At 48.5% G+C, this 27,772-nt stretch overlaps 2 protein-coding genes across 15 annotated transcripts in view; one reads left to right on the top strand and one right to left on the bottom strand.

The window, feature by feature from the left end:
• The window catches only part of ANKS3 (ankyrin repeat and sterile alpha motif domain containing 3), a 35,720-nt gene extending 21,874 nt beyond the window's left edge, over positions 1 to 13,846 (bottom strand). For 4 of the 7 annotated variants that reach the window (XM_019820994.3, XM_006942372.5, XM_003998984.6 and 1 more), the window contains exons 1-6: positions 13,708 to 13,842; positions 13,464 to 13,577; positions 10,509 to 10,680; positions 6,449 to 6,647; positions 6,132 to 6,253; positions 4,029 to 4,110 (exon numbers count right to left, since the gene is read on the bottom strand). In XM_019820994.3, the coding sequence (XP_019676553.2) occupies positions 4,029 to 4,110; positions 6,132 to 6,253; positions 6,449 to 6,647; positions 10,509 to 10,680; positions 13,464 to 13,554 (666 nt within the window). In that variant the 5' untranslated portion in view covers positions 13,555 to 13,577; positions 13,708 to 13,842. Of the gene's footprint in view, positions 1 to 4,028; positions 4,111 to 6,131; positions 6,328 to 6,448; positions 6,648 to 10,508; positions 10,681 to 13,463; positions 13,578 to 13,707 lie in introns of those variants that run through there. The other 3 variants (XM_006942374.4, XM_019820995.2, XM_019820996.2) reach the window with 3 other exon arrangements.
• Positions 13,847 to 13,914: 68 nt separating this feature from the next.
• Positions 13,915 to 27,386, top strand: CE3H16orf71 (chromosome E3 C16orf71 homolog). 8 transcript variants are annotated; one of them, XM_023246336.2, is made up of 13 exons: positions 13,915 to 14,255; positions 14,507 to 14,605; positions 14,783 to 14,903; positions 16,729 to 16,902; positions 18,079 to 18,207; positions 20,255 to 20,767; positions 22,503 to 22,617; positions 23,121 to 23,129; positions 23,936 to 24,074; positions 25,314 to 25,457; positions 25,826 to 25,924; positions 26,702 to 26,893; positions 27,171 to 27,386. In XM_023246336.2, exons 4-13 carry the CDS (start codon positions 16,780 to 16,782, stop codon positions 27,307 to 27,309), a joined length of 1,602 nt encoding a protein of 533 aa, XP_023102104.2. In that variant the 5' UTR covers positions 13,915 to 14,255; positions 14,507 to 14,605; positions 14,783 to 14,903; positions 16,729 to 16,779; the 3' UTR covers positions 27,310 to 27,386. The 8 variants fall into 8 exon arrangements, with proteins under 8 accessions (XP_023102104.2, XP_023102103.2, XP_044903830.1 ...); XM_023246335.2 differs by lacking the exon at positions 14,507 to 14,605; XM_045047895.1 differs by lacking the exon at positions 14,507 to 14,605 and having other exon boundaries at positions 14,748 to 14,903.
• Positions 27,387 to 27,772: the final 386 nt, after the last annotated feature.

The raw sequence follows: 27,772 nt of genomic DNA, 5'->3' as shown, positions 1-27,772 counted from the left end.
AACAGACAATCTCACACCCAGCTGGGGAATAAAGGTACCAAATGAGGGGCATAATCTGCATGGTAGATAAATTACCTAAAGTCTCTGACTTTCCAATGTGTTTTCCACTTAAAAAAACTATGTGAATGTCTCATGACTTCCAGTTCTACCTTACTTGAAATCAAACTCTCAACTCAGAAGCAGAGGTTATGCTTTTTACAGGTTTGAGCTCATACTCATCTATTCTTCACCTTATGCTAGGTCTTAAGAGTGCAATTACCTTCAGAGAACAATTATTTGCAAAAAGAAAGCCCAAATGGCTGATAAATATGCGAAACAATGCTCAACCTCACCAGAAATCAGAGAAAGGCAAAAACAGGAGACAGCTCATCTGATAGTGTACCAAGTGTTATTGAGGGCATACAGGATGAGAGCTACAACGATCAGAACATCAATCAGGAAAGTCAGTTAACACTGTCTGGTAAAGATTCACCCACCCTACACACAAAAAAATTCTACTTGAAGAATATATTCTGATTTCTTTAAAATCCCTCCACACATGCTCGAGAAGACAAGTAAAAAACGAGAACCACAGCCCTGTCAACAATAGCAAAGTGGAAAAAACTTAAATGTCCACTAAGAAAGGAATGAATAAAATGTAAAATACTCTTATGTTCAACATACACAGAGCTGTCAAAATGAATGAACTGTATCTCCAAGTACCAGAACTCTGTTGAATGACACGTAACAGTCTGACATGTTATTTACACGTCTCTTTAAAATACATAAAACAGGGGCGCCTAGGTGGTTCAGTCGGTTAAGCGTCCGACTTCGGCTCAGGTCGTGATCTCGTGGTCCGTGAGTTTGAGCCCCGCGTCGGGCTCTGTGCTGACTGCTCAGAGCCTGGAGCCTGTTTCAGATTCTGTGTCTCCTTCTCTCTCTGACCCTCCCCCATTCATGCTCTGTCTCTCTCTGTCTCAAAAATAAATAAATGTTAAAAAATAATAATAAATAAAAAATAAAATAAAATAAAATAAAATGAAATAAAATAAAATAAAATATATAAAACAATCTGTGCATTCCTTGAGGTCACACAGTGCGTGATGAAAGTATAAACTCAGGGACAGGAAAGGTACAGACCAACATCTGCAGAGAGGTCACCCTGGGATCATGTGGGTGGTATTAGATTTATCTTCTGTACTTTTCTGTATGTTGACAGTACTTCAAGGGGGGCGCCCGGGTGGCTCAGTCGGTTAAGCATACGACTCTTGATTTCAGCTCAGGTCTTGATCTCACAATTGTGGGATCAAACTCTGCGGCGGGCTCTGTGCTGAGCGTGGAGCCTGCTTAGGATTCTCTGCCCCACCCCCACTCACATGCACTCTCTCTCAAAATAAATAAACATTAAAAAAAAAAAAAAGGAAAGAGGGGATTCTGGGTGGCTCAGTTGGCTAAGCATCCGACTTCAGCTCAGGTCATGATCTCACGGTTCATGGGTTCAAGCCCTGCGTGTCTGGCTCCGCGCTGTCAGTGCAGAGCCTGGAGCCTGCTTCAGATTCTGTGTCTCTCTCTCTCTCTCTCTCTCTCTGCTCCACCCCCACTTGCATCCTGTCTGTCTGTCTCTCTCAAAAATAAGTAATCAAAATTTAAGGTTCATAATTCTTGCTACTGTGGAGAGAATGGAAGCTTGTACAGTTTGTTCTTCAGATGGCAAGTGAGCAACACCTATGTTAAGACTGTACTTACACTCCATGCAAAATTCTACCTTCATTACTCAACCAGACAGATGTGGTCACACACGTGTGCAGAGATGTATGTGCAGAAAGTCTCCACGGCACTGTGTGTGACAGCAAATGGCTGGCAACGACCTAATTTCATCCACAGACCACTGTCAAATCTCTGATCCATCCCTACAAGGGAGTGCTGTGCCGCCATGAAAAGAGAGAGAGAAGAGAGCTTAACATACACTAATATAGAACAATCTCCCCAACAGACAGTTTAAAAAAAAAAAAAAATCAAGCTGAGAAGCAGGTTGCAGCAAAGGGGGCAGGCAGGCTCCCTGTACCCCTGTCTCATGTAAGTGTACTATCCCCAAATTCTTTTTCAAAGAAAAACAGCCTATTAACATTGTATTATGTTCAAGTTTCTACCAATGAGTAAGTAAAACACAAACTATCCAATAAAGTGGGCCCCAAAATAGAGAAAACTCATAAAAAAAATACAAATTGGCCAATAAATGTATCCTTAAATGTTCAACTTCACTGATAAGTACAAACCCAAACGAGATACCACATTTCTGTCACCACATTGGCGGAAACTTAACACGAGTAAGTTCCTGAGCTGGTGAAGACATGAGAAAATGGGCCCCTTCACATACTACTGGTGGGGAAGCAAGAGACCACCCTTCAGCGGGAATTTGTTAGAACTTCTATTTCTCCTGAACTTTTTCAACAACTTTATTAAGATATAATTCACGTACCATGCAATTCACCCACTTACAATGTATAATTCAGAGGCATGCAGCCATCACCACAATCAATTTCAGAACATTTCTCTCACCCTGAAAAGAGATCCTGTACCCCTTAAATACTACCCTCTCTCCAATACTCCCATCTCTCATCATCCCTTCCCACCCGCTGCTGCTGGCCCTAGGCCACCATTAATCTACTTTCTATCTCTACAGATTTGCTCATTCAGGACATTTCAAATATAAAGAATCATACAATATGTGGTCCTTTGTGCCTGGCTCTTATCACTCAATAGTATTTTCAAGGTCCATGTTGTAATAGGTGTCAGAACTTTACTCCTTTTTATGGCTCAATAACATTCCATTGTGTGGAAAGACCACATTTTACTTATCCATTTATCAGTTGATGGACATGTGGATTTCCACCTTTTGGTTATGGCGAAAAAACACTGCTGTGGACATTGTGTGTTAAGTGTTTGTGTGGACCTGTTTTCAATTCTCTGGGGGTAGATACGGAGGAGAGTAGCTTTATGTTTAACTGTTTGAGAAACTGCCAGACGGTTTTCCCAACAGGCTGCATCATTTTACATTCCTGTCAGCAGTGTGTGAGGCTTCCAACTGTCCACATCCTCACCCACTTATTACTGTCTGTCTTTTTATGTTACAGACGTCCCAGTAGTTTTGATTTACAATTCAACATGTGAGTTGGGGCGGCATGGGTGGCTCAGTCCGTTGAGTGTCCGACTTTGGATCAGATCATGATCTCACAGTTTGTGGATTCAAGTCCCACATCGGGCTTGCTGCTGTCAGCGTGGAGCCTGCTTCAGATCCTCTGTCCCCCCCTCTCTCTACCTCTCCCCGACTTGCACTCTCTCAAAAATCAATTAAAAAAAAAAATTAAAAAAATTAACATGTGAACGCCAGCAACCCCTCCTACAGAAATACGATATACAGAAATACCTGCACGCAAGCCAAAGTTCCCTGTACAGAGAGGGTCTCTAGAGCACTGTTTATAACTGTAAAATGTAAGAAACCTAAATCTCAACTACTATGGAACTAATTACACCCATATATACTGTAGAAGGAAAAAAAGGTCTATTGCATATTAAGTGATCTTCTAAAAGCTGCAGACTAAATACACAGTAGAATCCCACTCCGCTCAAAATGGAAAGCACTGTGTTTATAGTTGTCTACAGGTACACCTTCCTAAGCAGAAGAGTCTGGGGCTGCCTCAAACCAAGTGGGCACCTTGGGGAGAAGCAGGGGGTGGCTGAAAAGGGAGGAAGATGTTAGCATTCTTACTCTAATGTTTTTAAGTAATGGGATAAGTTATTTACTTTCTAAAACATATTTTCCACAGTTTTGAAATGATAGCATTACAGGAACAGGTGTCTATTTTTACTCACCACTGTACCTGAGTGCCACACAACACTTGGCATCCACAGATACGATGAAAACGTGCTCAATAAATAGAAAGCGGCTACTTCCGTGCAGCAGAAAACTCTGTGATAGCTCATACTTCCAGGAGAAGATTCCTCACCTGCTGTGACTAAAGTGTAAGCTAACAAACAGGGTCACTTACATGATTGAGAAAATACTGCACAATTATTTCATGGCCAGAGGCAGCTGCTTCCATCAAAGGAGTAAATCCATATACTGGTTCCCTACAAGACAGAGGCCATGGTCAGACAATTATTGGAGAGAAGTTTGCCACGCAGAAGCTTCCCTGCTGCAGACAAGACCAAGCTGGTACAAAGTCACCCTTCCCTAAGCACAGAGGTCTCCCTCTCCCCAGAACCAACAGAGAGATGTGAAAAAGTTCACATTAACACATCAGCCTCATAAATTCTTCTGGTTCTACCCTTTTTTTAAGTTTATTTATTTGAGAGAGACAGAGAGAGAGAAAGGGGGCACTCAGGTGGCTCAGTCGGTTAAGCATCCAACTCTTAGTTTCAGCTCAGGTCATGATTTCATGGTTTAGTGAGTTCAATCCTGCTTGGCATTCTCTGTCTCCCTCTCTCTCTGCCCCTCTGCCACTCACGCTCTCAAAGTAAATAAATAAACTTTAAAAATTAAAAAAAAAAAAAAAGAGGGAGACCGAGAGCAGGAGAGGGGCAGAGAGACAGGGAGGGAGAGAATCCCAAGCAAGCTCGACGTTGTCAGCACAGAGGCCAACATGGGTCTCAATCTCATGACTGCGAGATCATGACCTAAGCCAACACCAAGAGTAGGACGCTTAACTGAATGAGCCACCCAGGTGCTCCCGATAATCACTCCTAAGCTGCTTCCACTTGCCACCTCTTAAATTTCCATTTTAATTACAAGCTGAAAGCAACTGTTGCCCTTCACTGCACACAGAAAGCTAGCGTCTCCCTTCCACCTATCCAGATCCTATGCCTTGAGCTCAACATCTTCCAGAAACCCTCCCAAAAGCTCCAGGACCAACCATCTACCTTGTCCTTAGTTTGCCTAGTATCTGATGTTTATTTTGGGGTTTGCTTACAATTTGCTCAGCACTGCCTACAGCTGCCCTCTGACCCTCACACTTCCCTTCAGACTGGTCTAGAAGACAGGAACCAAGCTAAATCCTGGGTTTCATCCATTGTAAGATACACCATTTTTGCATTTTAACATCTCCCAAGCCAGAATTTATCTTAAAATCAACAGGCAAGTGGCATTTTGATCAGTGGCACTTCTTCCTCAGTGGCATATGAAACGGTGGCATGTATCTTATAAGAGATGGCTTCAGCCAGGGGCGTGCACAGTGTCAGGTGGATGCGGGGCTGGTACTTGCTGTGCTGAAAGGGGATTATCACTGTGACATGCTTTGGACAACAACACCCCTTCCGGCTTACAAAACTCATGACTATTTTCAAAGCATCACCTCACCCAACACAGACAAAGGCAAGAAGGAGAAAGGAGTTAGCATTTAATGCATGTAAACGGAGTGCCATTCACAATGCCAGGCCCAGGCCCCTGATGTGTGACAGAACATGTAATTTTTCTAACAACTCTATGACACCGGTACTGCCATCCCCAGTTTTCAGACTCAGTGGCACCTGGGTGACTTAGTCAGTTAAGTGACTTCGGCTCAGGTCAAGATCTCGCGGTTCACAAGTTTGAGCCCCATCTGACTCCCTGCTGTTAGCACAGAGACCGTTTAAGAGTCTCTGTCCTCCTCTCTCTGCCCCTCACCTGCTTGTGCTCTCTCTCAAATATAAATAAACATTAAAAAAAAAAAAAAAGAGGGACACCTGAGAGGCTCAGTCAGTTAAGCGTCCAACTGTGGCTCAGGTCATGATCTCTCAGTTCGTGGGTTGGGACTCTGTGCTGACAGCTGGGAGCCTGGAGCCTGCTTTGGATTATGTGTCTCCCCCTCTCTCTCTCTCCTTGTCCTGCTCACACTCTGTCTCTGTCTCTCAAAAATAAATAAATATTTTAAAAAGTTAATAAAAAAAGAGAAAGGAAGGAAGGAAGGAAGGAAGGAAGAAAATGAGACTCAGAGCACTTAAAGTGCTGTACCCAATGTCCCCTGACAGATGCAGGAAAAAGCTCAGCCTATCCTCAAGCTCCCCATGCCTGGACAGGACTGTCCCCTCTGCCCAAGGCAGGGGCTACTCTGCACTCTAGCCTCCCCAGCTGCCCTCCTCAGAGTCAGAGCGACCACCAAAGACCTGGTAATCACCTCACGTTGGCATTCGCTCCACTGTCCAAAAGGAACTTGACCATCTGCTGGTGCCCAGCGCTGGTGCAGTGGAAGAGGGCAGTCCAGCCTTGAATGTCCTTCATTTCCAGCTCGGCACCTTGCTTCAAGAGAACACAGAATGCTCGTTACAGCCTCAGCTCCTCTGTGTGGGGCGGGCGCCCTCCAGGCCGTCACACTGCAAGAATCAAAGTGATTACACGAACACGCACACGCACACCATGGTCTGCGGTGGTTCACGTCTCTGCCAGAGCCGGGAGCCCCGCACATTTCTGAGCCTGAGTCCCCTCGTAGCTCACCTGGAGGAGAAAGTAGGCGATGCTCTCGTTGCCACAGCTGGAAGCCAGCATCAGTGGAGTCTGCCCTTCCGGGGTCGGCACATTCACACTCACCCCCGCCTCAAGCAGCAGGTGCACGATGGTATCGTGTCCAATGTAGGAAGCATACATCAGCGGGGTCCAGCCACCACCATTCTTCTTATTCAAATCTAACTCTCTCCTAAACAAATGCAAGATATGCTAGACATGTCCCGCCACCTCACGTGTGAGGTTTACCAAAGCCGGCGGCAAGGCCAGGCCAAGACAAAGAGGGGGAAGTACAGCCAGGAAGCAGAAGTTATCTGCCACGCTGGACATCATAGGGGAGGGGAGGAAGACAGGGGAACAGTTAGGTTTGCTGTACAGCTGCCTCTGCAAAGTCCACAGGGCTATCTTCCTCCTCCAACTGCACATTCTCATTGGCCCCTCCTCCTATCCCAAGGCCAGCAATTCTCTTCTTTCCTACCCCCAGCAACACAGATGGTTCTCAACCGGGGGATTCTGCCCCCCAGGAGACATTTGGCAAAGTCTGGACACATTACTGGTTCACAAGTGCATAAGGAAAAGCTACTGGCATCTAGGGGGTGGAGGCCAGGGATGCCGCTAAATATCCTGCATGCACAAGTCAGCCTCCCAACAGAGAATGATCTGGCTTAGACTGTCAGGAGTGCCAAGGTCAAGAAACTGTGACCCGGAGCCTTGATTGCCTTCCAACAGACCAGGATCTGCTAGTCCGGTGCTGGGTGGAAAGGAAAGGGGAAGGGACTCAGACAATGGGTAAGATTTCTCCCTTGTCACCTCATCCTACAAAAACATTCTTGGAAAATCAGTACCCAGAGGATCCTATCTTTTTCATTGATTTCCACCAAAATTCTAAAGAAGCGTTTCCCCCAGGAAAAAAAAAAAATTATGGGCTTCCTACCCCAGAGTTTGGGCCTGGGGCATGGAAATAACATCTACTTCCAGAACACCCTGCATGGTTCATGCCCCACAGCTTTCCTCTTGCACAATCCCAGCCTCCAGTGGAGGTAGGCGATGCTCTCATTGCCACAGCTGGAAGCCAGCATCTGGCAGTCCAGTCTGACAGTCAACCCACAGTCTGTGCCTCTCAGAGGTTTGGACACAAGAAGCCACACCAGACAATTATGTTCCATTTGCTAGCACCTTCTATTCACTCCGGGATACCCATGCAGCCATTCCAGAAGGTCCTGATCCCAGGAATGCAATGGTAGCCACTGGCTGGGAGAGCGCACAGAGACCAGTCCACCCTGGCCAGATGACCTTCGCTGGTGGCTCAATTCCATGTGGAGAAGAGCCCAGCCCTCCACAGAGTATCTCTGAGGCTCTGACATGTCCAGTTGGGCCCAAGCCTCCCTTCTGATGCCTCTACTCGCTTCAGGTCCCAGTCTGCTTACTGTCAGCAGCCTTGGTGTCAGCTAGGGCTACAGTCCCAACCAGAGCACAAACACTTCCCCTCTCCCCTGTGGAGCCATTCCAGACTGTGGATTTATTAATTTTCGTAATGTTCTATTTATTGAGAGACGCAGAGTGAGAGTGGGGGAGGGGCAGAGAGAGAGGGAGACACAGAATCCGAAGTAGGCTCCAGGCTCCGAGCTGTCAGCACAGAGCCTGATGCGGGGCTCAAACCCACAAACTGTGAGATCATGATCTGAGCCGAAGTCGGACGTCCAACCGACTGAGCCACCCAGGCGCCTTCCTGGACTATGCATTTAAACAGTACACCCATGGCACAAAAACAGACACATAGACCAATGGAATAGAATAGAAACCCCAGAACTAGACCCACAAACGTATGGCCAACTCATCTTTGACAAAGCAGGAAAGAACATCCAATGGAAAAAAGACAGCCTCTTTAACAAATGGTGCTGGGAGAACTGGACAGCAACATGCAGAAGGTTGAAACTAGACCACTTTCTCACACCATTCACAAAAATAAACTCAAAATGGATAAAGGACCTAAATGTGAGACGGGAAACCATCAAAATCTTAGAGGAGAAAGCAGGAAAAGACCTCTCTGACCTCAGCCGTAGCAATCTCTTACTCGACACATCCCCAAAGGCAAGGGAATTAAAAGCAAAAGTGAATTACTGGGACCTTATGAAGATAAAAAGCTTCTGCACAGCAAAGGAAACAACCAACAAAACTAAAAGGCAACCAACGGAATGGGAAAAGATATTTGCAAATGACATATCGGACAAAGGACTAGTATCCAAAATCTATAAAGAGCTCACCAAACTCCACACCCGAAAAACAAATAACCCAGTGAAGAAATGGGCAGAAAACATGAATAGACACTTTTCTAAAGAAGACATCTGGATGGCCAACAGGCACATGAAAAGATGTTCAGCGTCGCTCCTTATCAGGGAAATACAAATCAAAACCACACTCAGGTATCACCTCACGCCAGTCAGAGTGGCCAAAATGAACAAATCAGGAGACTATAGATGCTGGAGAGGATGTGGAGAAACGGGAACCCTCTTGCACTGTTGGTGGGAATGCAAATTGGTGCAGCCGCTCTGGAAAGCAGTGTGGAGGTTCCTCAGAAAATTAAAAATAGACCTACCCTATGACCCAGCAATAGCACTGCTAGGAATTTATCCAAGGGATACAGGAGTACTGATGCATAGGGCCACTTGTACCCCAATGTTCATAGCAGCACTCTCAACAATAGCCAAATTATGGAAAGAGCCTAAATGTCCATCAACTGATGAATGGATAAAGAAATTGTGGTTTATATACACAATGGAGTACTACGTGGCAATGAGAAAAAATGAAATATGGCCTTTTGTAGCAACGTGGATGGAACTGGAGAGTGTGATGCTAAGTGAAATAAGCCATACAGAGAAAGACAGATACCATATGGTTTCACTCTTATGTGGATCCTGAGAAACTTAACAGGAACCCATGGGGGAGGGGAAGGAAAAAAAAAAAAAAGAGGTTAGAGTGGGAGAGAGCCAAAGCATAAGAGACTGTTAAAAACTGAGAACAAACTGAGGGTTGATGGGGGGTGGGAGGGAGGAGAGGGTGGGTGATGGGTATTGAGGAGGGCACCTTTTGGGAGGAGCACTGGGTGTTGTATGGAAACCAATTTGTCAATAAATTTCATATATATAAAAATAAATAAATAAATAAATAAATAAATAAACAAACAAACAGTACACCCAAAGGCTTAAAAACCCAAGAACGCCAAAGGAGCAAAGTTGTAACTGGGGTCTCAGTGACCCTGTGAGGGAATGTGCTGCCTGCATATCCAGCTAACATTCCAAAAGCCACCTGGTACAGGAGTACAAAACATTATGTCTTACCACAGGGCTATACTTGTACTTAACCGGCCACATATTTATAAGTGGCAGTTATGACTTAGGAACCAGAAACCCAGGGCTTATACAAGGCTTTGCTCTGGCTCCCCAGGAACTGAAACAGGCACACGTAGATATAGACATAGATGGTTTCTCCTAGTTGTCAATGAGAAACAGAAACAATGAGGTGGATGTAAGGGGGTGGAGGCAAGGAGATTGGTCCTTTTCCAAAAACTAAATTAACGCACGTGTAAGACTGCAGGTGGCAATCAGGTGGCGATCCCCAGAGAAGAAGATGAATCCCACCTCCTCCTCCTCTATGGTAGAAGCCAGAGTGACAGGAAGGCACAAGGGATAAAAATGAATCTCCTGGGGAAAGGAGGCCACAGGGCATCACTTTCTAACTTTATTTTTGTTTTGTCTGAGCACTTCTGCAATTAGTAAAAACCATAAAATGACTGTAGTTAACAAAAGTCTGAAATGATTCATAAGCTTATGAAAAAAGCCCAAACTGTCGTTTCCTTCTTAAAAACGGACTTATTCGTGTCCAGCCTAAATCATTAGTGACAGCTGTCCGACAGACACAGGGATATATCTCGCTGTGTTCCATGTCTGCGACTGTGTGCAAGGCCCCATAAGCTCACTGACAGCCCTACCTGGGATCTGAAGCCACAGAGACGGTACTCAAAATCTGAGCAGGAACATTTCCCAAGGTCTCTTACCGCTGCACACATTCCTTCACCACTTCATATTGGCCAATGGAAGCAGCTGTGTGAAGATCCAAGGGGACGGCCAGCTCCTCCCGGCCGACCTGAGCACCCAGCCCATGCCACATGGACAAGCTGCAGTTCAGGAGTTCTGGCTCACTGGCTTCATCGCTGAGCTCCGACATCACTGTGGAGGGAGATCGAGGGGTTAGAGCGTTCCTTCCTGGTTGTTCCAGGGAACAGAACAGGATGGTCACACTCCCACCTGCAGTAGGCGGCTGGTCACTATCCTAGCAGACTGCCACTCAATGCAGCCAACTCCTGGGACAGACTTAGAAGATTATCATTAAGTGCTATATGGTTTGGGCAGCTCCATCCTTCTAATACCGGTGAGCTTGTCACCAGACACAAAGAAAGGAGCATCTATGGTGAGTCACACACTGCAGTGGACACTTTCCTTCATCAACCCTCAGGCCCCAGTTCTACCAAGGGAATTCTCCAGGAACTCAGGAAGCCTGACAACCTCTTGGATGGGCAGTTAAGAAACGTTAATTGGGTTATTGGACCTAATCAACTCTTGGGTGTGGTGGGAAAGAAGCCTGGACTTGGGAGTTGTATCAAAATTTAGCTCTGCTATTTACCATCTCCAGTCTTTACTTCCGCGCTAATGGGGGCATAGCTCAAGGGGCTGTTGTTAAACACACGTGGACGAAAGGATAAGTAAACAGTGGCACAGCCGTATATTGGAACGCTACTAATAAGCAGAAGGTACAAACAGTTGACACACACAGTAATAGACACAACATATGAATGAACATCAAACTCACTGTGCTAAAGAAGTCAGACTCAAAGGCTACCTACTTTATGATTCCATTTACAGGACATTCTAGAAAAAACAAAATGGAAGGGCTGGAGGACAGATCAGTGGGACTGGGGTTAGGAATGGGGGGACCACAAAGGGACAGCAAGAGGGAATTTGGGGGGAATGTTTTATATACTGGTTGGTAGATATGTTGACTCTATATGTTAATCAAAACTCATAGACCCAAACACCAAATGAGTGAATTTTAATGTAAACTTTTTTTTTAATTAAAAAAAAATTTTTTTTTAATCCTTGTTTATTTTTGGGAGAGAGAGAGAGAGACAGAATGTGAGTGGGGGAGGAGCAGAGAGAGAAGGAAACAGAAATTGAAGCAGGCTCCAGGCTGTGAGCTCTCGGCACAGAGCCCAACACAGGGCTGAAACCCAAGAACGGTGAGTTCATGACCTGAGCCGAAGTCGGACACTTAACCGACCGAGCCACCCAGGAGCACCCTAATGTAAAAATTTTAAAATCTTTAAAAAGAAAAGACAAGTAAGTCCCAGCACAGAAACTATGATGTGATTGGTGTTTGGCAAAGGTTGACTGAGTAGGAATCCAACCATACATTCCTTGCAAACAGGAGGGATGGGAGAGTGATACACTGGAAAATTTGTGGGGGGGTGGAACGTTCCTGGAGCCACTATACCAGGATGAGGAGTCCATGAAAGTCCTTTATTCTGGGAATCCTAACCAAATCAATGCCAGGCCATTAGCTTCCTATTAGAACCTTTAGGTCCCCAAGTAACTTTTGTCTCCTACCTACTATGGGTGGGAGAGAACAAGGAAACAACTATAGCAAAGAGAGAAAAGGAGGGTCATGTCCATTCAGATGGCCTAAAGGCACTCCAGCAGTTCACAGATGCATTAGGACCTCAGTCTCTACTAAAGAATGCTTCCACACTCCAGGTAACAGCTGAGATGGCCAAACAACTAACAAGCCACCAATCTGAGGGACAAAGAATCTTGTAAGCCCTTGGCCAGAATATGTGTACATATGATGGGGCCTGGAGGTAACCAAGTTCAGAGCAAAGCCCAATGTTCTGGTACCACCACCTCCTCACACTGGCAGGGCCTGAGATCAACCAGCTTTCTCACTCTGCAGGCAAGAAACCCCAACCTGAATAGTCCAAGCCAACAAATACTGGATAAGAACCCAAATAAGCCGAGTGCCAGTTAAGGGCCCCTTTCCACACATCCCTCAAGCCTCCTATAGGTGGGTCTCTTTTACTCCAAATGCCTCCTCCAGAGTGGAGTCTATGCAGTCTCTCATATATTTTTTAAAGTTTATTTATTTACAGGAGTGCCTGGGAGGCTCAGTAGGTTAAGAGTCCCACTTCGGCTCAGGTCATGATCTCCTGGTTTGTGGGTTAGAGCCCCGGGTCAGGCTCTGTGCTGACAGCTCAGAGCCTGGAGCCTCCTTCGGATTCTGTGTCTCCCTTTCTTTCTGCCCCTCTGCCACTCGCAGTCTGTCTCTCTCCTCTTCAAAAATAAATAGACATTTACAAAAATTAAGTTTATTTATATATTTATTTTGAGAGACAGAAAGTACAAGTGGGGGAAGGCCAGAGAAAGGAGAGAGAGAATCTCAAGCAGGCTCCGCAGCCACAGCACGGAGCCCCACGCGGGGCTCGAACTCACAAACCATGAGATCATGACCTCAGCCGGTCATGAGCCGAGACCAAGAGTCGGAAGCTTAACTGCCTGAGCCAGCCAGGTGCCCCTATGTGGTCTCTCTTATTATTAGAGGCTCAGGTGTCTCTCACCCTGCAAGGCGGCAATCACATCCAGGCCCGGCTCTAGGAGCCTATGGAGGGAGAACTCGGATGCCACGGGGCCGTAAAGCTACTGGTACTTCTTTTATCACCATGCCACATGTCACACACTCTACAATGATGGAGTATTTGTTATGAATAAAACGATTACGTTCATCCGTACATTTGTAGACTTGCTTAGTATCCATTACCTTTTCAATAACCCAAAAACCTTAACTAAAAAACAATGACGCTGATAGTCGGCCGCCACGCCCACAGGGAGGAAGTCTGCAAAAGCCCAAAGGCAGCCCGTCTCGTCCTGACGCGTGAGCCGTTCGCGCAGACTGGGGTACCCACCCTGGTTGTCAGGCCCCGGGGTGGGTCCTTCGAGAACACCGCCAGGCCAGACCGCACAGACATCCCCTGACACCTCCTGGTAACCCCACATGGCACGTGGCTCTGCCGTCGCCTCTACAAGGATGCAAAAGCGGAAGCGTCACCAGAAACTCACGCGGCTACCAAGCGGCGGGCCGGGCCTGGCCGCAGACAGGCAGGCGGCAAGTGCCGGCCCCAGGCGGTGTCGGGCCGCCACCGAGCGTACCTGCGCTGAGTCCCGGTGCGCCGCCGCACTCTCTCAGCCCGGCGCGCTCGCCGCCACGCACGCCCGGGCTCCCTCCGCGCGGGCTGCCGCCGCAGCGCCCGGACACCGCGACCCCACTCCCGCCCCGGAAGTGGTTGCGGGAGGCGCGGAGCACGCCGGGACTCTCGCCGGACCGCGGGGCGCTCCCGGCGCTGTGGAATTTGTCCGTCCCGCACCCGAGCCTTCCGGTCAGCTCGCCCGGCTCGCTGTGTGACCCCCGCGGCAGCCAATCAACAGGAGGAGTTCGCCTTGCCCCTCCCCTCCGCTAGCCAGGGAAACCAATCCTATTTCAAGAGAGGCAGGACGCGCCAAGTCCCGAAAGAGGAGCGGGGGGAAAAAGTGCGGTTGGCAGTCCAGTAATGTAAAACTGCCGAGGGGGCATTCCAAAGGCGGTGACAGCCTCAGTAGTTGCGCCGCGGCCCGGGGGAGCGAACGGGTCCGGAGGAACGCACTGGGAACTGTTTATAGTCCTGTCAAAACTGCGCAGAGAGGGGAGGTAGAGGCCTGAGGTGAGTGGCCTCCGAAGGTACATGTCGGGATTTTGATGGGACGGGGGCGGGAAACGGGTGGGTGGGGAAGGGTGGGAAGACGAGCGACGTGTTTTCCTGTTTCCCAGCTTTAGAATTTAAAAGACTGGTCCGGGAGGCTGTTGGCGTCCAGTTGTCAGGACAACGGGGCTCCTAGGCCAGAAGGGCGGGGGCGGGGATAGGGGCGGGGCTAACGGGCTGCAGCGAAGAAACGGATGTGGAATTTGCTCCAGGGTTCGGAGGAGACTCGAGCAGCTCCGCCGCTTAGGCGTTAACCCCAGTCAGCAGGATAAAGTGAACTCGCCGTGGTGTTCAAGACCCTCCGCGATCTGGTCTGTCATCACCGCATATTCTCGCAGCAGATACTTTCTTACCCCAACATGTTGGGCAGTTTTCACTCTTCTGAGCCACTGTACATGTTCTTGCTGCAACCTGTAATGCCTTTCCCTACCTTGTTGCCTTGCCTGTCTGAAGAACCTAGAATATCTGGTGATTCTGTTACGCTACAGTCTGCCCTACAGAGCCCGGTTCCAAAAAACATCCGCTGATGTGTTATGAGCTGCGTCCCCACCCTGCTGTTCACAGTTCAAGGTGCACCAAGCTCCTGCTCCAGGTTCTGTGAGCACAAAAGCAAGTACCCCACCACTCACATCTGCTACTGCTGCCTTCATGGGGGCCCTGACACAGAGTAATAGCCAGGCAGGGCTAGGGTGGAAGTGCTCTCTTATAGTATAGGCACAGTGGGCTATATCTGGGGGCTGCAGGGGATGTCCAGACACTGGCTCTGAAGTACCATCATCCCACATTCCTAAAGCTACCTTGACCCCTGAGGGCCCAGGCCTTCTCCTGTTAGGAGTACAAAAGATGGAAGGGGCTGGTTAAGTGCCTGGGTGTCAGGGGTTAAGTGGTGACTCCAAAAAAACTTTCCTGGGGACTCCTTTGTAAAGGGGGCAGTAAAGTGTAGTGAGGCTTGAAATCCCTTCTAACTTTGCTACAAATTTTGTCTTTGCCATTTACTAACAATGTAACTTCTCTGAGTCTATAAAATGTAGATAGTAATGGGATTTATGTTACTTGGGATATAAATACCTTACATAATCTGTATATCATACACATATATCATTCTATTTATCATATACATATACCTACATATGTATGTATATGGTTACATTATATATTATAGGTATAGATATATACATCTAGATATATATAGATATACATACACACATACAGTTGACTCTTGAACACAGGACTTAGGAGGACCAATACCCCGCGCAGTCAAAAATCCACATATAATGTTTAAGATTTTCTTTCTTTTAGGGGCACCTGGGTGGCTCAGTCAGTTAAGCGTCCAACTTCAGCTCAGGTCATCATCTCATGGTTCGCGGGTTCGAGCCTTGCATTGGGCTCTTCACTTTCAGCACAGAGCCCGCTTCAGATCCCCTGTCTCCCTCCCTCCCTCTCACTCTCTCAATCTCTCTCTCTGCCCCTCCCTGTTCATGCACACCCTCCCCCTTCTCCAAATAAATAAATAAATATTAAAATAAAATCTTTTTTTTAAATGCTTATTTTTTTTGAGAGAGAGAGAGAGAGTTGGACATTGGACGCTTAACTGACTGAGCCACCCAGGTGCCCCCTTAAGATTTTATTTTTAGGGGCGCCTGAGTGGCTCAGTCGGTTAAGCGACCGACTTTGGCTCAGGTCATGATCGCGCGGTCCGTGAGTTCGAGCCCCGTGTGGGGCTCTGTGCTGACAGCTCAGAGCCTGGAGCCTCCTTCGGATTCTGTGTCTCCCTCTCTCTCTGACCCTCCCCCATTCATGCTCTCTCTGTCTCAAAAATAAACATTAAAAAAAATTGTTTTTTAAGATTTTATTTTTAAGTCATCTCTGCACCCAATTTGGAGCTCAAACTTAAAACCCCAAGATCAAGAGTCACATGCTCTACTGACTGAGCAAACCAGGCACACCTCCACATATAACTTTTGATTCCCTAAAAACTTAGCGACAACAGCCTACTGTTGACCAGAAGCCTTACCAATAACATCATTAGACGATTAACACATGTTGTATGTTACATGTATTATATACAGCATTCCCACATAAAATAAGCTAGAGAAAAGAAAATGTTAAGAAAATCATAAGAGAAAATACATTATTGTACTAACTGCATTTATTGAAAAAAAATCTGCATATAAGTGGGCTCATGCAGTTCCAACCTGTGTTGTTCAAACACACACACACACACACCTACATACACACACGTGTGGGCACATTGACTAACAGGAACAGGAACCTGGAGAACCAGAAGGGAAACCAATGGGAGGTCTGGCAGTCTGTTTTCACCCCGAACAGGGTGGTAGACGCTTTGAAAAGGCAGCCCTCTCCCACTGCCCCACCCTGAGCTCTTGGCCCTTGGCCCCTGGAACCCTCTCACCTCACCCTGTGTCCTCTGCAGGGCTGCTTGGATGATGGCACGCTGAGCAGCATCCCTGGAGCCTGGGTCCTCATGGCGTCCCAGGACAAAGATGAGGAGTCCCCACCTCCCTGGGCCTCCCAGACAGGGCCCTGGGATGCCGTCCTTGAGGCCGTCAGGGACCAGCTCCCATCTCTGGACTCCGATTCCTCCTTGGTAAGCAAGCGCCTTCTTCTTATGTTTTCCTGGGCCCCGATTGCCCTTTCTTCCCATGGCAAGCACAGTGTTGACCCAAGAATAGCTTTGGAGCTTATCAGCTCCTGCATTTGTCATAATTTTGCTTTTTGTCCTCCGAATACATTTATTCATACTTGGCATCCTTACGGGCCATTTCAGTGACCTGAAATTATGACCGGAGAATTCCTCCAAGAGCTTATCGTGATGCATTGAAATGGTGGCATGCATTCATTCAACAAACATTTATGGAGCCTACTTTGCCTCTTCAAGAATAAGAAGCCCTTTGTGACATTACACAGCTGGCAGACCCTGCCTCCCCATGATCGTAATTGTGTTTCTAGTTTCTACTGACTGATATCGAACACTGAACTGAGAACACTGGGTGACAAGAGTGACTCTGAATTCAGTCTTAAATGAGCTGTGCCAGCTTCTCCGCCTAGTGAAAAGTGGGCATGTGCACACACACAAGAATGGCAGTGACCCTATCGATGAAGAAAGGTAGACAAGGCCCTGGGCAGCCGCTCCCTAGTAGTGGGTGCCAAACTCACAGTTTGCAGCTAGGCATTTAGAAGTAACCTGACAGGTTTGGGTCCTTCCTGGGATGCCTACAAAGACAAACAGAGCGTCCTGGGCCTCAGGTATCTTCCAGCATGCGACAAAGCTAACGGAGAGTAGATAACATGACCCCAGTACCTTTTCATGTCTTCAGCCTCATTTGTTCTCATCTTCAGATATCCTTGCAAGGTGAGCTGGTGACTCTAAGTGCCCCCTCTCCCCTTAGAGGCGCTAAGACACTGTGTCATTTATGTGATGGCTAAAGGTTACAGGCCAGGGGGAGAGCTGGGCTCTTCTCTCAGCTACCACCTTGCTGCCCTGTTCGTTCAGTGCCAGGTGTTATCTGAGCACCTGTTATGTTCAAGGTCTTAGGGGGTGGCAGGTATGTGCACAACTGGAGCCCGGGATCTCACTTCACGAGGCTGTGCAGCCGAGCCCTTTTCTAAATCAGTGGCAGGAACCAGCCAGGCCAAAGACCTCTGGGAGAAAGCTGGTCTCCCCAGATCACTCTTGAGCAGCAGGGCAAGGGCAGACGGAGGCTGAGGCCCTCCTGGCTCTGCCTGCTGCCCTATAATTCAAAAGTCCTCTCATTTGTCACAGTCGGACTGCGAGGCAGAGGAGCTGTTCATCTTCCAGCGAGATCACACTGCCCTGATCCCAGACCTGTCGGAGGAGCTGGCCGAAGACCCTGCCGGGGCCTGGCTTGCTACGGTTGATGGGTCTTCTGAGGTCTGTAGAAGGCAGGCCCCAGGGATCCACAAAGCTGGGACCCTGCGGGCAGAATGGGGTGTGGGTGTCCGCGCTCTCACCTGACCCTATGGTGTGGGTCAAAGAGGTCAAAACTGCGGCACTCCCTAAACATTTGTTGATTTAATAAGGGTGACAGTGGGGATTCAGAGGTAAGAAGGTGCCCCTCACTGGAGAGGTGAGGTGAACACAAGAAACAATTAGAAATGCCAAAGCACACTCTGTAACCACGTATCACAGTCATCGCCAACTGTCAGAGCAAATTTTCCATCTTCTTTTCTCATTTCCCAGAGCCCCAGGTAAGACCAAAAACTCTATCTAAAATTAATGGCTTGGGGCATTCACTTTCGAATGTCCCCTCTCTGTAAAGAGAGCTTTCCTACTCTTCTTCCTTTCTAATCCTATATTCTAATAAACTTTTGCCTGCTGCTAAAAAAAAAAAAAAAAAAATGGCTTGATGCTTAAAATTAATTGCTGCCCTTATAAATAGAACCCATCAATAGACTTTCATCACCGGGCAGGTCCCCAACTGATCAGGCCTTTTGGCTCTTCTTAAAGGCTCCAGGAGACAGGCCTACCTCTGCTGTAATTATTATGACTAGTTGTCACTCATTAACTAGGGTAAGTGGGTATGCTGTCACAGACCAGCACAGCCAGACATTCGTCAAAGCAGGGGAAGCAGGTTTCATTCGGTAACTGCTGACAGCAGGGAAAGAGCTGAGCTCCCTCCGACTTGTGCAGAGGTGACCGGGGTTTCCAAGGGAGACCGAGGGAGGGGGAGAACAGGGCTCACTAGAGTCAGAGAAGTGAACGATCACAAAGAGCAGGCCAGCGTGGGTGCGACTAGGCCAGGCGTGTCCGCTGGCAGGTATGGAAGTCAGGAGTCTATCTGCCCTGGAAGAAGGGAGACAGAGGCCATGTCCTTCCTGACGAGAACGTTCCAAAGGAAAGGCTCTCAGGCCCAGGACAGATGCTTCTGGGTTGTAAGAGACACGTAGCTCCGAGTCTGAAGCCCTTTTTAGGAAATGCTCTTAAGAAAGGGAGGTCAGGGGCCTCTCATCAGGTGTTGGCTGGAACAAACACTGAATTCTCCCCACAGCACTGAGCTTTCTCAGGCAGATGTTTTCACGGACTGGGGTCATGCTAGCCGTGTGCTGCTAGAAGCCATTCTAGAGTTTGGTCAAGTCTCAGTGCCAGTTTAGAGGCAGGGGTTATGTGCTGAGAGTTCTGGAAATCTCAGTGCAAGCACTGATACAGGGTCATCTTACAGAACGTTCATCATCATGATTCCCTCACTCAGCTACACCTAGAAGAAGGTCTGAAATTCCCAGGCCTGCCAAGACCTCTAGTTAGTTCAGGTGCAGGGATGTCCACGTGAGTTTATCTTGCATTTTCTTCATTTCTACAATTACCTCAGCAACTGTCCTGGAGAATTTTTTTTTCCCAACCTGGGACAGGAAAGTCTGTCCTCACTCATGGGGGCAGAGGCTGTGGGCTTGCTCTGGAGTCAGAGGGCCTACGTTTCATCTTGTCTACCCTTAATAGCTGTGTGGCCTATTTGCAGTGGCCAAAAGGTAACAACAACCCAATGGCCACTAACAAATGAAATGGATCAACAAAACATAGTCCATACAATGGAATATTATGCACTCCATAAAAAAGAATCAAGTACTGACCCACAACCTCCATGCACCTTGGAAACACTAAGCTAAGCCAAAGGACACAAAAGGACAAGTATTGTGTGATTCCACCTATATGAAATATCTAGAACAGGCAAATCCATAGAGACAGAAAGTAGACTGGAGGTTACTAGGGGCCTGGGGGGAGGGAAGGTGCAGTCTCTTTGGGGTGATAAAAAAGCTTTGGAAATAGTGGTGACGATTGCCCATTATGAATGTGCTTAATGTCACAGAATGATAAAATGGTTAAAATGGCAAATCTTATGTTACATACCTGTTTTACTGCATACACACAAAAATTCCCTCAAGTATGTTTTTGAGAACGCTGAGGACACCCATTTTGTCCACAGCCAGGTGCAGTGCCTGTGGAACCCAGCACAGAACCCTGGAGAGAGTGGGGCCCAAGGACAGAGGCTTCTGCCTCTCTGCAAGGTGGAGACCCTGGTGGACCTATAGACAGCTGTGGGGAAACCAGTTCTCTTCTCAGGGTGCCCAAGGACACCCCCAAGTGGCAGGAAGACAACCATGGGGCTGTGTCCCTCAGCACCCAGGGTCCTCACCAAGGGCTGCAGGGGGAAGCTACCCCGTCCCCCTGGGAAGGCGACCTGAAAGCAGAGCCCCTGAGCGCTGCCTCACAAACCGGTTGGGCCGCAAACTATGCAGACCGCAGAGCCCTCCGAAAGGAGAGAAGGAAGATGATTGAGAAGGACATACTCCATAAAGTTACCTGGGATGCCCAGGACCCAGCCTGCAGTGACCAAAGTCAAGTGGAAGAGGCACCCTGTGCAGCGGCAGTGGCAGTTCCAAGACCAGAGACTCCACCAGAGGGGCCCCGGGAAGGACGGCTGGTGCTCTCCCTCAAGGTAGGCATCTTCCAGCCTGTGCTTCCTCAGGGCGTCCCCTGCACGTTGGCCGTGAGCTGGTCCTCCACAGGACAACCTGAGGGCTTGCCCTCTACACCTGGGCTGCCATAACAGATGCCACAGACGGAGGGCTTAAAGAGAAATTCATTTCTCACAGTTCTGGAGGCTGGGGAGTCCAAGATCATGGCGCCAGCACATTCAGTGTCTGGTGAGAGCCTCTTCCTGACATCTGGCTGTGTCCTCTTACGGTGGAAGAGGTGAGGGAGCTCTCTGGGGCCTTTTTATAAGAGCTCCACCTTCATGACATAATCACCTCCCGGTGGCCCCACCTCCAAACACCATCACATTGGGCATTAGGATTTCAACGTGTGGATTTTTGAGGGACACAGACATTCAGTCTACAGCAATGACCTTAAGCTCCTAGGCACATGGTCCTAGGTCCCCCAGCCATCAGTCATGCCTGTCTCAGTGGGTGTGTGGTCCTGACAGACAGACCATCCTTAGGTAGAGTTAACGAGAATAAGGAAGAACAAGGAGACTCCATCCTTCTTTAAAAGGAAGGAAAGAAGAAGGAAGGGAGGGAGGAAGGGAGGAAGGAAGGGCTGGAGGAATACTAATCTAAAGCATGTTTATAAAGACAGACAACCACATATAAGATATAGAACAAACTTTGTTGAAGCACAATTCCCAAAATCTTAAAGCTGTCACTTTCACACAAATAGTGTGAGCACCTGTTAACATTGTATTTCGCTCATTAATGAGGGAACCGGCAGGAAGACAAAGCCAGGTCAAAGAGATTATGAGAAACTGGGATTTTGTAAAACTGCGGAAAAAGAAAGGAGTGCTGAGATAAAATTGCTATACTAAGTACAAAATTGGTCAACATCCTAACAAAAGTAACAACAAGTTTTTGTCACTTTTGGGGTTATCACCTCTACCAGACAGAAAAAACCCACTGTACCTGTTCTCAGTTTACAAAGTTGTAAAACAGGTGGGCCCTGGTCAACTGTGCAAGCCAAATTACTGTCCCCAGAAAGGTGGGCTTGTGACAAAAGCTCCAGCATGACATTTAAACATCACACAATTCCTTTTTTTGCCTTATTTTCAAATTTTGATAATTTTAACAACAGAGAAAAACGGTATCAGGTTGTACATGGAGGTCATTTTTACCAATTTCATTCTCATCGGTTGTGGTTTAAACAAGCCATTCTTTCCATTCTGCTGGTCCCCAAACACTTCTGTCTTCACTCACCCTAGGGCCACAAGGAGCTTCAAGGAACATCAATTCCCAATTACCTTCCTCCCTCCTCTCGCCACACCCGGACGCCCCCAGCGCTCTTTTCCAGGTCCTTGCGTGGGAGCACCTGCCCAGAACAATCTGTTCCTTAAGAGAGCAAAACGTTTTAACCTCCCAACACTCTAAACCTGTATGAACCTAAAGAGTTTTAAAACAACACTGGGGTTTCCAGGTCAAACAGTGTCTCTGTGCCAAAAACAAAAGTGTTGCCTAAAAAAGGCATAGGAAAGAGAAGGCAGGAGACGCTGGCCCCACCCACCTTAATGGAGGTGTGGGTGAGAGAGGGAGCCCGTGCCAATGTGGGCAGGCACCCAAACCCTCATTTCTAACCCAAAACAACCCACGATGGCCTCTGTTGGTCACGGCAGCTGTGGAAGCAGGCGCTCCTGCTGCCAGGACCCTGTGGCTGCATTTTAATCACTCCTTTAATTATTTCAGCAACTTGAAGAGTGGGATTTGGATCACATCCTTCAAAGTCTGGCAGGGCGCGAAGATGACAGGGGAGATCGTGCACCTGGAGCTACGTGGTGGGCAGCTGACCGCCTGGGCCGAGGTCTGATCTTGAACGCCAGGGCCCAAGTGCATCCCCATAAGCAGCTCTTTCCAGGGCCTCTCAAAAATAGGGTCAGCCTGGCAGCCCACCATGTCCTCTCTGTTGCTCAGCCCTCATGGTCCCACACAGGTCAGGTGCCAGCCCGTGGAAATTTCACCCATTCACTCATTCACTCACTCATTCGTTATACATATGACCCCCTGCTGGTGTCTGGAGTGGAAGAGGCTCTGGAGATACCAGGGGGGCCTTCAGACACGGTCCCTACCCTTGACCCACACCTTTTCCTCCTGCCCACCCCCTCAGGCCTTCCTCTCTCTCTCTGAGGGCAAACCAACCTGCATTTTGTGCTTCTTCACCCAGCTCCTAAGCAAACTCTGCTTCCATTCATCTCCCCATTTACCGAGAAAGCCAGGGATGTGATTACTGCCATTGCACCTGTGGGCTCGCTCTGGGCAGTTCTGTAAATAAAAGGAAAGCTCCTCTTCCCTCTTCATCCATCCCAGGCCACAAAGGTGAGTGAAGCAAAGGAGCAAGGAGGTTTGTGGGTTCCGGCTTCCAATTCCGGAGCAAACTCCCTCTGTGACTGAGCCCCTGGTGCTGTTTCAACAAGGTTTTTTTGTTTGCTTGTTTGTTTGTAATTTAATGCCTTACAGCAGGGTGTGGAGAAACCCTCTCTCCTGTAAGGCAGCGGCTGTAATCCACGCACCTGTTTTGGAGGGCAATGTGGCAGAATCCATTCTCTATTTTAAAGGCACTTAAGCCTTCAATCCACTTATTCCACTGCTCAAGTCTATCCTAAATACCCCAGTGGGTGAAGGTGTGTATTCAAGGATGTTTGTTGCAATACTGTTTATAATTGTGAAAATTTGGAAATGACCCATATTCAATATTCTATAGGAGTCAAGCTAAAGCAGTTACAGCACAAAATGCACTAAAACCTAATGAAGGTAATCTATGTATGTTAACATGGAAAGACAATCTATACAGTGAAAAAAAATCTACAGAGGATAATCCTGTTGCCTTTTTTTTTTTTTAAGTGTTAATTGTTAATTATGGTTCCCTCTGACATGTGGGACTGAGGAGTGAGGTAAACTGTTAGTAGTAAGTCACTCCCTCTTTATGGGGATTGTGTACATACCACTCCCCTGGCCCTGCTGAGCTGGAGGTGGGGGTCTTTGTACAGGGCTGAGTGGCAGAGGACGTGTACAAGGTGAGGTGTGTCCACACAAAGGATTCCAAGGGGAATCAGTAACTCAGGCTACTGTAAATCAAACAGGGGCAGTGTCCCCACTAAGCAGCCTCCCCGCTCTGCCCTCAGACCACACCCTGCTCAACACCCAGGACAGGCTCATGGAACGGCTCGCCCTCCTGGGTGCCACACAGTCCAGAGCCTCTTCTGCCTGGAAGGCACCTGCTGACACGCCCCAGGACACTAAGCAGCGGGAGACCAGCCGCAGGTGGGACTTCTTGCTAGCTACAGCCCTGTCCTCTGTGGAAGTGGCCCATGGACTTGCAGCATTTATTAGGCCTACCTGGAGTGGGGGGGGGGGCACTTGATGTATATTTCTCATTTCATCTCAACAATCTGATCAGGTAGGTGCTGCTATTATCTTAACCCCGTGTTATAGATGGGGAAACTGAGGCTCAGAGGTTGGCCTGTCTAGGCCATAGATGGCAGGGCTGGGACTCGAGCCTCAGAGCACCTACTCTTTGCACACTCTATAGGAACCCTCCCTCCATCATCCACATGACTTCCCCAGACAAGGACCTGCCTTGTCAGACTGTTAGGCTAGCACTGGCCTGTGACCCAAGCCAGGCCAATCAGAGCCTTTCCCTGAGAATTCCCAGTCTCAGTGTGTCCGGATGGGGATGGGAGGACTGAGAAAGGCCAGCCGTAGTGAGCAAGACTGAAGCCGAAAGGGAAGAGGTGGGGACAGGGCACCAGGATCCCTTAAAGCCTAGCTTCCCACACTTTGGTTGTTCCACTCTTTTTAGGAATCTGAGAGCCACTGAATCCCCCTTTTCACCTGAGCTACTTGGAGTGGGCTTCCGTTCCTAGCAACCCAGTGTCCAATAGAAATATCTAGACCTGCACTGTCCAATTGATAGCCACTGGCCACATGTGGCTACTGAACCTTTGAAACATGTCTCGTACAAATGAGGAAATGATTTTTTAATATATTTTTTAATGTTTATTTAATTTTGAGAGAGAGACAGAGCAGGAGTTGGGGAGGGGCAGAGAGAGAGGGAGACACAGAATCTGAAGCAGGCTCCAGGCTCTGAGCTGTCAGCACAGAGACTGATGCGGGGCTCCAGCCCATAAACTGCAAGATCATGACCTGAGCCGAAGATCATGACTGAGCTACCCAGATGCCCCAAGGAAATGATTTAATTTTATTTTTTTATTTATTTCAGTTAGCTAACATGTAAATTTAAGTAGCTACCTTTGGCCAGTGGCTACCACATGGGAAAGCACAGACCCTGAACATGTCAGTCACCATGGATGGTTCTGTTGGGCATTGTTGGCCAAATCTTGAGGGTTGTTCTGAAGAGCAAAAAAGAACAAGGGCACTTACAGGGCCTAGCTCAGTGCCCTGTACATGGTGGGCGTCCAGTTGGGGGCAGCCCTGAGCCCAGCACAGGTCACACCATAATCACCCAGAAGTGACTCAGAAAACCCTGCTCTCTTATCTCAGAACTGCTCGGATGGAGCCGGGCTTCCAGGCTGAGCTGGGCCTAAGGCTGGCCAGCGGCCTGCAGCTAAGGGTCCCAGCAGAGCCTCCTACTGTCTTCATCGATTTGCGGCCCACGGAGCCATTGGAACTTGGGTCTTCAGAAAGGTACTGGAAGTGGTGACAGCCCTGTTTTGCATTAGCCACGTTGGCCTTAGGAGGAGCAGGGGCTTCGACAGGTGGGACGGTGTGGGATAGCGCCCATGTGGGCTAGTACCGGTGCATTGCTTGGTGGAGAAGTGCTCGTAGCCAGGAGCTGAGCCTGGCCGGCAGTCCCACTTGGTCCCATCAGCAGGGTCTCCCTGCAGGGAGAGCAGAACCCAGGCAGAGCTTAGAGCCAGCAGTCTAGGCTTTGGTACATCGCCCTGGAGTTTGTCCCTCCACCACTTGGCAGGAAACTTCAGTGGTCTTGGGTCAGTAGGGAGGCCTGGGTGGCGTGGGATACATTCTGTGAACCAAGGTTTCGTCACCTCCAGCTCCAGCTCCTCTGACAGCGAGGAGGAGGAAGAGACAGCGGCTCTTGGAGACCAACAGGGACCAGCAGAGCAGGAGCGTCATTCCTCCCAGGGGCCACGGTAACCACCAAGGGGCTCCCGCCACCTGGGCATGGTCCATCTCTGCTTTCCACAGCAAGCCCTCAGCCTGGCACGTTTGATGTTTGTGCTTTCAGCTTTGTCTTGCACCCACAGGGCCAGCACGTGTGGGCCTAGGGGTGGTCTGGGAGGTGGCCCGTGGGAGCCCACTTGGGGCCCAGCCTGGGCTGCTGTCCTCCTGACATCACCAAGGATACCTCACTTCACTCCTGAGAAGGGATTAGTACTTTCCTTCTAAAAAATAGCTCTCCAAATTGATTTGGTCCCTACTGCTGATAGCATTGGACGTGAAAAGAAGTTGCAGGATGGAATAAAGTGATGGCTATTAGCTAGAAAGGAAAGGCCAGGGTGAATGAAGAAGTGCAATGTTAAATTCAGAGAAGTTTCCACTCCCCATCATGCAGAGGCCCCACATGGTGGCCATGGGGCCACTTAGACTTACATGCTGTATCTATAGTTTTTGGAATTGAAAAGCCTGTGGATCCTACCCTGTGGGAATGTCAGAGTCAAAGGCAGTGTTCCCCCTAAAATGGAACATCATTAGGTGTATGGGAAAAAAGAAGAAAAATCTGAGTTGAGAAGCGTCACATAGGTTTCCTCCCACAGGCCTTTAACATGCTAACATGCCCTATGACCCAGCAAGGGCTGAGAGGCCAAAATCTTAACTGTCTTGAGAACCAGTGAACATGCTTCTGGAAGCACTCTGGATGGGGGGGTCTGGCTCCACTTGGTGTTGAGGTTACTTGTCATATGTCACAGGGACCATACTGGGAAGAGTCAGCTTCTCCAGCAGCTCAGGGCATTTCGGAAGGGGACAGCTCAGCCCAATCTGCCAGCCACTGAGGGTCCCGGTGGCCAGAAGGCTCAAGTCCTTGAAGATACAGCCAGCTCCAGAACTGGGAGGAAGCAACATGTGACACACCGGGCTGAGAAGCAGAGCACCCAGACCAGGTGCTGCCCCAGGGTGCTGGAGGACCCTCTTGGGCCAGGGACAGCCAAGGAGGCCCGGGTGCCTCCTCTGGGCCAGCTGTAGTTGCCTCCAGGACTGGGTCTGAGAAGAAGCTTGGCGGGATGATTCGACTGTCCATCGACATACCCGGGCCCTGGTGGTCCCCTGGCTCTCCCGTGTTTCCATGAGAATGTGCTTATGTAGCCCAGGGACCCTCTGACTGGGGGGCTGTCACCCAGACCTCTGTTAAAATGTGGTGTGATCATTCTATGCCCTCAGAGCAAAGATGCTAAATTTGTACACAGAGCGTGACGACAACTCCTTTGAAAAGCGTCTGGAGGGAGACTCCGCAGACGGTAGTCTGTGCGGACGGAGGGGCTGTCCAGCGTGTTCACTGCTCCTGCAGTCTTCCCTTTAACGTGCATCTGTTGTTTTCCATCATACGAGGTCTTTTTTAAAATTAAAACTGCAATAAAACATATTTAGAGAATTTCACGGTTGAAAGGGTCTTTGAAGAGAATTTAGCCTGATCTTGAGTCCCTGTTTATGTGCTTGCATTAACATACCACACCCCCCCCCCCACACACACACCAAATGGACTTTTTGATAAAGGGGTGAAGACTGGACTGTTTTTTTCTTTAACCAAGATACAAAGGCACACATCTGTCCTAGGGTCCTTCCTGACTTCGGGTGGAGCTGACCTTTATGTGGAGATAGAGTACTGAGTGTCCTAACACCCAAACTGTCCCCATGGAACAGAGCGGGGCCCCACCTCGTGGGCGACGTCCTTCCCTGTTACTTTGCGAACATTATCCTCCACTGTCCTCCATATTCAGTCATTTCTTCCAGTTCTCAGCCCTGCAGCCCCCAATAGGCTGTAG

Source organism: Felis catus, chromosome E3 (genome assembly GCF_018350175.1).
Source record: "Felis catus isolate Fca126 chromosome E3, F.catus_Fca126_mat1.0, whole genome shotgun sequence".
In the NCBI taxonomy this organism is placed as follows: Eukaryota; Metazoa; Chordata; class Mammalia; order Carnivora; family Felidae; genus Felis; species Felis catus.
Note: the sequence above shows the minus strand (reverse complement) of the source record. Positions and strands in the feature narration are given on the sequence as shown.